Genomic DNA, 10,000 nt, shown 5'->3' with positions numbered 1-10,000 from the left:
AATCGAATGACTTTTTACCATGTACATTGATTTTTATGCTGTTTGCTCAGCAGAAAAAAACAAAGACCAATAAGACTCAAGCTTTTTCACATGGTTTCTGGAACTCGAATTGATTCTGGAATGAAAAGGCACTTCACATCGATTGAACAGAAACGCAAAAGCACATCTCTCCTCAACAAGCTGCATGATTTGAAAATGTTGCAGGTTTAATACTATACACTCCAGGTGTAGCACCATGAGCGAATGATAAAACATGGAAAGTTTTATCATGATTATGACAGAGGAGCAGAAAACAGACTTGATGAAAAGTTCATCCCTCCCAAATGTCCTCAGCAGGTGCATCCTGTGACTCACAGATAAGGCTGCTAACAAATGAACACATTGTCTATCACACAGGAAGTGTATCTACATGCTCACACCTTGCAATTTTTCATGGTCCATCCGTGCTTCGACACCCTCATCTCAACAGCTCTTCAGTACATGCACATTTTCACAATGGTGCAAATGTTACGGCCAAAAATAGGCAATGGTTCAACATTTATATGATGTACCAAGTTCTCATTCGCTCATGTCAAGGAAACAGGCACAGGTACATTTCCTGAGACTAAAGATATACAGTATGAAGATGCATGCATTGTTGCATGCTTTGTCCCATGCAGCATGGTTTCAAAATGCACTGTGGTCTGCTGGTCAAGTTTTTTAAAGCATTGTGGCGGAAGCAAACGAAGGAGACAAAGAACTTGTAACAACTAGCAGAGGAAGTGTGGGTTCCTGTATGTGTGTGTAATGCATTTAAGTGTGTGCAATCCTATTTCAAGACCCAAATTCAAACTGGTAGTCATGCCAACTACTGGCCAGATAATAAAAAGTGGAAAAAAAGTGAAAGTGAGTGAAAGTGACGTGACATACAGCCAAGCATGGTGACCCGTACTCAGAATTTGTGCTCTGCATTTAACCCACCCAAAGTGCACACACAGTGCACACACACACACCGTGAACACACACCCGGAGCAGTGGGCAGCCATGGGGAGTTGTTGGGTTTTTTGGTTTTTTTATGGGGGGCTCATTAGTGGTGTTGTTGGCCCAAGACTCGAACCCACAACCTTAGGGTTAGGAGTCAAACTCTCTAACCATTAGGCCACAACTTCCCCAATAGTTGCTGTAGCAACAATCGGGGGGGGGGGGGGAATCAAAGTGAGTTTCCTGGAAGATGGAAATTGTATGTGAACACACAATGAGAGAAGATCAGCCTACAGCAAAAGACTAATAATAAATCGGCCAGCCATAAGGCACGGTTACTACCAGTGACGGCACATTCATCCAGGAGGCAGCAGACAGACTGCTTGTGCAACCAAAACATCTGGGTCAGTAACGGAAAGACGGAGGGAGAAAATAGTCTCAGACGTACACAGACTGCCTGATGAATGCCACACACATAAAAATGGCAAGAGCTTCTAAAACTTTACAGTTAGAATCTGTTTCTGGGAGTCGAGGCACGCTGGATTTTTGCAGTCTGATGGGACGTTTGTCAAAGTAGAGCTAGGCTAAAGTATATAGCATCAAAAATATTGTTGAGAAAATAAACTGCACTCTAATTTATTTTCTTGAGCACAAATGGATATTTCTGAATATAATACGTACTGTACATTTAAATTTTCCCATAATTTTGTAGTTTGGAGAGACTTTCTGCAGGCTACAATTAGAGATTTGTGGAGGAGGCGATTTGTTGTTGATTATTAAAAGTAATGTTGAATGGTGAAGATATAAATATAGTTTTTTAATGCATTTTCTGTTCACTGTTTTAACATTGATAGCTTGTCAAAACACTAATCATTTACTAATTTATTAAGTGGACCAGACTTTACTCTGATAAATGTATACATAATAATATTACAGAGAATGTAATCTCACCTTAATATGTCATTAAACCACTAATCAAAAGTCAGTAAGATTTTCTTAAAATAATAATAATAACAATACTTTTATTCAGCAGGGATGCACTGAATTGATTGAAAGTGACTTTTATAATATTACAAAAAAATTCTATTTCAAATAAATATTTTTCTTTTAAGCTTTATATTCATCAAAGTATCCAAAAAGTGCATCATGATGTCCACAAATATGAAGCAGCACAACTGTTTTCAACATTAATAATAGTAAATTTTTCTTCTGAAGGATCATGTGACACTGAAGACTGGAGTAACGATGCTGAAAATTCAGCTTTGCATCACAGGAATAAATTACATCTTAAAATACATTCAAACAGAAACCAAATATTTAAAATTGTAATAATATTTCACAATATTACTGTTTTTATATTATTTTTTATTAACTTAATTTTGACTTGGTGTGAATGAAGGGTTGTTGTTTCAAAAACTTGGATTGGTAACCTGACCCCAAACTTTTAACTGGGTGTGTATATGAGCAAAAAAATATGTAGATCTTAAAGCCAAAATAATTTTCACCTGGCATGATGACATCAGAGAAGCCCAGTTTTTTAGTGATGGACACTCCTCTTGTAAAAAGCACCATGTATTCTCTCCGCAGCTGTTCGATGTCGCCGTGTAGTAACTGAAGCGCCACCGCCAGACCTGCATTGAACACACACATCGAATTCATCTTAATTGTTAAACAAAGACAGCATAATATGAGCTAATTACAGATGATTTTTCACAGCTTTCTTGAATCAATCACTTAATGAATGAACCTTTACCCAACAGATCGACAATGAAAAAACTTTGCATCTGCACTTGATGAATATTCACAGGTATTCACTGCAGAGCACATGAATATTCATTAGAAAGCTTTGAATATAATAATCTCCCAATGGAATCTCTTATTTTGAGAGGTTGTGATAAATGTAAATTTTGCCTTTTAATGTTGCCTTTTAAAATAAACATTAAATAAACTTAAATATTTAAAAAATCCATTTATTATTATGGAATTATTCAATGCAGGCATTATATTTATTTTCATTTAGTTTAACATGATGCCTAAAAATAAATAATAATTCAAAATATAAACAAAAACTATAATATCATCTCAATTATACTAGAATAGCACTACCTTACACGTAATTTTTGGCTATTTTTAACCTGTTTTTCTTGTCGTCTGAACAGTCAGGTCAGAGTTTTGCTGAGCTTTAGAAAACTTCCAACAGCCCATCGGTACATGACAGTAAAATGATTTCAAACATGCATCGGTGTCTGTGCATAATTTTGGGGGTGCTACTGCAGCTCTTAACGATGTTCTGAAGCAGCGCTGAGGTCGATCATAAACCTCGTCTGGCACATACTCAATGGCAACGGCTTCGTGTTGTATAATTGCTGTTTGATGGCACAGGGTCGGAGAAGTGCTGGTGGAGAATTATTCAATTACTGAACTCGCACAACGTCTCCATTAATCACACAGACAGATTCAGAGCATGCACATGGGAATTGAGCCAAACTAAAGCTACTCAAATAGAAATGTTACGTCAGTAGCAGCATGTATTCACTTCTCAGCAATTATAAGATAATAATTAATAAAATGTGCTATGCAAATGACATACATTTGAATGCATAGGATATTTAAGTCACTATATAAGTAAGATGCATTTAAGGATGTCAAGGTTTAACATAAAATCAAGGCATAATGTTAAATAAAAATTTAAATTAAATTAAATAAAAAGTAAAAAAATTATTGAACTGATTTGAATTGAACTGAATTGAACTGTATTGTATTGAATAGCCCTTTAGGATTGGCTCCAATTAAGGCAACATTTTTATTAAAAATGCTAATAAAATAAGATTAGGTTTAAATAAAGGAAAATAAATAATAAATTATAAATTATAAACGTAAAGCCCTTTAGGATTGGCTCCAATTAAGGCAACATTTAAAATAAAAAGGTTAATAAAAAATATTAAACAGAAATAAAATCTGAATAAAAAATAAGTAATTACATAATTAATTAAACTAAAATTAAATTAAACTAAACTAACTTAAATTAAATTAAATTAAGCCCTTTAGGACTGGCTCTAAATGAACAAAACTCCATTAGATTTTTTTGACAAGTAGTACATATATATTCAGTGATCTCTAATGTAACATTGCTCTATAATTACAGTGTGAGTGGAGTTAATTTATTTTCAGCCCATTATCATTATCATAATGTTTAACAAGGTCCTGATAAAGCGGTTTCTTTGTTCTGCTCAGCGTAACTGATGTAGTAGAGATTAATCTAATAGAAACGTCACGGCTGATGAATGAGTATCATAGTGAGGATGTGATCTCATTTCCCACCGCATGAGCAGGCATTTAACAAACCTGCACTGAATAATTTTCATATGTCAGCAGAAATCACATCTTCATTCATTTCGATAAAATCTTGATGCAACTTTTGTGAGCATTACTGTTCATTGTTTGGTGAATAAATGACTTTTGAGTCAGTCATCAAAATTAATGTATTCCCTGCTTTTGTGATGTGATTATTCAACATCTAACGGATGTGGAGGTGCTGCGTACATTTACCAGCCCTTCATAGAAAATGCAGAAATTGTAAAAAGCTGCAAATCTACAATCTGGATGCTTTTGCTTCATTATGTTTTTTCCTCTGCCAGAATGAATTATCTTACCATGTGTAGCTGTTTGGATAAGCCACCCTGAGGCTCCTTTCATGCTTCTTCAGATCTAAAATTATTAACTTCTAGTCATCATGCAAATGAGGTTTCTGGGAGAGCCGAGCATCTTTATACAACCTCCAGACACGCTGGCAAACCACATACACAAGCATTATGCTGAAAATGAGAGTATTTAATTTAAGTGGAAATTCACTTTTGAAGGTTTTATTTTCCCTGAAGTCCACTTATAAAGTTTCATGCACCAAAAACCAGCCTTGATTGGGTTTTTATGACCATTTTCCAGCCTCTCTCTGACCTTTAGAATAAAAAAGGCTGTTATGTTACTGTACCTTTAAGACTATATGCAAATGACATCTTATGCTGGACATTAAAATACATGCTGATGTGTAAACATTGGTGGACTTACATTAATTGTGTGATGTCACAACCATGGAATTTTCTGAGCCGTTTACGAAAATTGTTTTCAATAAATGACTTGACTGAATCTTAGGCTTGTGATGGTTTTGTTACCTGTGTTGGAGCCTGAGAGGTTGTATCTGGAGTTGACTTTCTTAATGATGTTGTCGTGTATTTGACTCCAGTCGCTTTCTGTGTTGCAACTGCAAACAACAAGGACAAGCAGAGTGCTGGATTCAATCACAGAGCCACACAGATATAAAGAACAGCAATCATATTAACAGTCCAAAGGATTGGCCACGAGCCAGCTGATAATGTGTGAACCAACAAAGATCTAGAGCAAAACACATCTGTCTGCCATCCAGTGCAAAGTAGGCCACGATATTACAGATGTTTAAGACAGATTTCCATTTATATTTCAGATACCTACTCTTTAGATTGAAAAACTGGGTTAAATTTGTTTTAAAAAGATAAAATAATTGTTATTATTTAAACTGATACATAAGAATGTCTACTTGAGCTTACAAAAATATAAAAAAAAGATGAAAAATAAAATTTACCTGTTGGCAAATTACTAAACAAATCCTTTAGATAGTTTTCTGAATAAAGTTGTTGACTGATTATCTTTATTAAATCAAAAAAAAAAAAAAAAAAAAAAGGAAAATAAACGGCTTGGAATTTATGACATTTTTGTATTTATTTATTTTGTTTCATGCCATTTTATCATCTATTACCGGTTTTTTTTTTTTTTTCACATCTATACTTATTTAGGTTTTTCACGCATTGTCACCATCTAAGACTATTTACAAGGCAAATTAAATTTTTTCTGGACATCACAATTTTAAAATTCCCTAACATTCACAGATTCTCCATAATTGAAGAATATCATGACAACTGAACATGGATGGGTGACTAGGCAACTTCGTCTAATCAGGGGGAAAGAGTAAGTCTGAAAACAGGAAGTCAGACTCAGTTTTATCTCACGGTCCTGAGGGCGTTATGCGGCGGTTTGTGTGTGTGTGTGTGTGTGTGTGTGTGTGTGTGTGTGTGTGTGGGTGTGTCTGTGGAGGGTCACTTACGCATAGACCTTCAGCAGGGGGTCGTCTTTAGAGTCCAGCAGTGAGAAGTATCAGCGATGCTGACCACAGCACAGCCGGAAGGACGTCTGTACTGCCATTTTACACGTGGTCTGTATTCTTCTCTCCTGCACCCATTCCTCCCTACACACACACACACAAACACACACAGCACACACACACACAGAAAAACGATCAGCACGCCAATCACACTCGGCTCTTTGGCATCAGTAATAATTCAGTGGAGAGATATCAGGCTTTTTACCAATCCAGCTATCGTTGATGGAACAACAATATCACACAAATCTTTTCTGGCTCATGTAGTCACCGCTGCCCAGATCCTGCACAAAACATAAATGCCAGTTAATCCACACAGATTACTCTGCATGATTACTCTGGGCTGTGATTTCATCATCCACACTTCACCACAAAAGTGTGCATTGTCTTTCAGTCTTCTCTGAAAACTTGGCAGACCGTTTTTACTGAGTTTAAACAAAGAACCTTTCACACTGCAAAACAGAAGGAGAGAGAGAGGAGCGAGAGAAATACTTTCAGTTTATACAATTAGTTTATTCTGTACAAATGCAGTTTAAAAATAATGAGCTCGCAAGCAAATTGCAATTTTTAAAGTTTCCTGTTGAGGGACAAAATACTGGCATTTGTCAGTTTTGGCAAATTCACTTTGCCTAATAAAAAAAAAACAATCTCTACCAAGCAAAACCCTCATTCAAAACAAAAAACAAAGCGACCAAAACAAACCCAAATAAAAAAAACGACAGCAAACTTTTTCGTACTGCAGTAAATGCTTAATGATTTTTTGATTATGTCTACCTAGTAACACTGTTTCAGAAGGTACAAAAGTAATAAGGTATTATTTTAAAACCGAAAAAAGCACAAAAAAGTAATACCACAGTAATACCATGTTTTTACCATGCACATTTTTTCAAACATAAATTGGTATTTCCAGCGGATACCATCACTGTGCCACAGGACTTTTTTGTGAGTTGCTGTATTTTTGAATATATGCATCTAGCAAATTACAGGAAATTTTCAAGTTAAGCATTGAGGCTGTCCAATACAAGCGAATAACGGGACCAGACCACACGTGGTCCCTTCACCCAACCAAAGCGCCACAATCCAGTTACCATGCAACACCCCAAACTTTTCTCATCAGCTTCACACAGCTGATGAAAAAAGAGGAGCGGCCCTATGAATGAATCCCAACCGGGAACAATAGCATGGCAATAGAAATCAAAACCAAACATAACAGATTCCAATCTTACGTTCAGGAAATATACAGACATTCATGAACGGACCAACACTGGTATTAATCACCCGGCACCCTGTCACTACAACACCGATCGTAATTAGCTCAGCATTGTTCCGATCGACCACAGCAGTCCCATTGGCAGAGGCAGGGAGCACAAAAGGCTGTTTTGGCCCTTGCATGCAGCGTTGCAGGACTGCGATGGGCTTTCTGAAGAGGCGTCTGTGGAACACTGGGATACTTCATAAAATCAGAGGAGAAGTGTAAAGGCAGATAGCTCCACGCAACGATTTCCAGACACACCAGGACGGTGTCTGCTGTTCTAGGTTTCGTCGCTCAATCATGAAACACCAGACGAATGTAAATGATATTTTCCAACAGATCAACATTCAATGCTGGGGATTGAAGTTCAAATGGGACACAAAAGGAAAACAAACCAAAAAAAAAAAACAAAAGATACGAAAGAATCACACAACAAGCCAAACCAACCTCCAGTAGGGACGATAATCCAAGTACATGGGCTGATACGTCAAAAGGGATGAATCAGCCTGTATGGAAAGTATTATGGTTGCTATATAACATGAATAGGACCTAACCAAAACTAAAAAAAACGAAATACCACGAAAGCATGGAACAGAGGGGGAGCTGTTAACCCAGAAAGCTGTCAATCAGAACTTTTACACATACTGTGGTCAAAAATGACGTGAAACACAGATAGGGACTTTCTGCACAAAAACCTTGACTTGACACAAGGGGCTTTTTGGTGCAGAGCTCAGAGTGGTCTAAAGAAAAAATGAATATAAAACCAGCATCCTTGTCTTTTTGTAACAGCAATCACTGTCCTGCGGTGCTGCGGGAGGGTGTTTGGACGTAGCTGACAATACTAGATGAGGAAAGGAGGATGTAGAGGCAGACCAAAACACTGGGGTATAACTTGTACTAGAGCTGCCGTAACACAAATGCAGCTGGATCAGTACAAGAAGCTTATGTACGCGTACGGTCATACGAATACGAGGCTAGGTAGCTACTCTCTAAGGATTGAATCAATAAACAATTCAACTTAGTTTGTAAATTAGGAAACAATTTAGTTTATTTTTAATAAACAGTAGTATATACAAATAATAAATTAATATAATAAGATACAAATATACTTTACAAGAAATTAGTCTTTAAGAAAAAAGAAATTGTATATATTAAAGGAGAGATAATAATTAAGAGGAGTGTATAATAGCTCACGAGAACTGTTTATGGCTGAGCTCCTCTTTTGGGCGTATTTTTAATTATAAAAAAAGTAGGGGGGAGGGGAAACTAACTACTAGCCCTAAAAGTATATAATTTAAGGAAGTTATTTAGGCAAGATGCGTAGATTACAGACAAATAGAAATAAAAATGAAATAAGTTATAAATAACACAAATAATTACTAGTATGCAACAACACAGTATATCTCCAAAACAGTATCATAATAATGAAACCAAATAACATAAATAAATCATCTTCCTTCATTCTCTTAGCTTCCTTCCTAGTCTATTTTCATCAATTTCAGCAATAAATTCATTGCTGTTGTTTTGCCTTCTTTTGGTTAGCTTGCTTTGGATAAAAAAGCATCTGTTTTTAAATGCATAAATTGTGTAGATGTTTCTTGCATTGTTGATTTTTTTTTGTTAAGTTATTTGTTTAGTAGTGTGATTTAATGTGTTTAATTCTTACTTCAGTAATGTGCAGTAATGTGTCTAACCTAGTGATTAAATCCACAGAAGCTGTCAGGATGGACATTGAGCAGATTTGAAGCCGCAGGCTAGTCTGACAGAGCCTGAAAATCAAAAAGAAAAGAAAGGGAGCCACCATTCTAGATTTGAATATAAAAATCACTAATAACTGGAAACCAGCAAACTAACCAGGTAGGGAAATCAGAGCCACATTAATATTCTCCTTTAAGAATTATCAGGACAGGTACTAGGGGGAGGGCCACATTAATATTCTCCTTTAAGACTACAGACAGGTACTAAGGGAAAAAAAACTGTAATTGATGAACAGTGGGAAAACATTGTTACAATGTGAGCAAACGCCACCGAGATGATGCTGTTCACACACACACACACAGCTTCCACTGCAGGTGTTTTTCCCTGATGAAAACTGTTTATTTGTTTTTCATCTGTCTGGCAGTGGCCAGGAACAAACACAGGAGGAAGTTCGTTTGTGGAGTTTAGAGCACATCCTGGATACAAATAGGATATTTTACAACAAAAGGACTTTTACTATAACACTGCTATCAAAGCTTTAGGCCACAGGATTAAAACACAAAACAAATAACAAAAACTGTAACGCCAACTTTTTATCTCACAATTCCTGGATACAAATAGGACTCTGAGTTTAAGAAGTCAGGAATTGTGAGATATATGCAGAAAACCTGCAACCCAAGAAAGGAGGTCAGAAGTGTGTTCAATTACCTTTATTTCTTTATTCTGTGGTGGAAACAGGCTTTCATTAAAAGAGGGCCCCCGTTTATCAAATCAGCAACTGGGGTTTCACAAATTACTACTTTTACGATTTTTGTTAAAAAAATGAAGCTTTGTCGCAGAAGAATCGTTTTTCAAAAACTTTTTAAAAAATTTTCCGACCCCAAAATTTGAATGGGAGTTAC

At 36.2% G+C, this 10,000-nt stretch overlaps 1 protein-coding gene across 1 annotated transcript in view; it reads right to left on the bottom strand.

Annotated features, from left to right (window-relative positions):
• Window positions 1–6,123, bottom strand: part of LOC109102753 (dedicator of cytokinesis protein 4-like) — a 47,441-nt gene extending 41,318 nt beyond the window's left edge. Inside the window, exons 1-3 of the mRNA XM_042736293.1 lie at window positions 6,095–6,123; window positions 5,130–5,218; window positions 2,466–2,591 (exon numbers count right to left, since the gene is read on the bottom strand). Of these exons, the coding sequence (XP_042592227.1) occupies window positions 2,466–2,532 (67 nt within the window). The 5' untranslated portion in view covers window positions 2,533–2,591; window positions 5,130–5,218; window positions 6,095–6,123. The remainder of the gene's footprint in view (window positions 1–2,465; window positions 2,592–5,129; window positions 5,219–6,094) is intronic.
• Window positions 6,124–10,000: the final 3,877 nt, after the last annotated feature.

The sequence above is a fragment of the Cyprinus carpio genome, chromosome A4 (genome assembly GCF_018340385.1).
Source record: "Cyprinus carpio isolate SPL01 chromosome A4, ASM1834038v1, whole genome shotgun sequence".
NCBI classification, from domain to species: Eukaryota; Metazoa; Chordata; class Actinopteri; order Cypriniformes; family Cyprinidae; genus Cyprinus; species Cyprinus carpio.
Note: the sequence above shows the minus strand (reverse complement) of the source record. Positions and strands in the feature narration are given on the sequence as shown.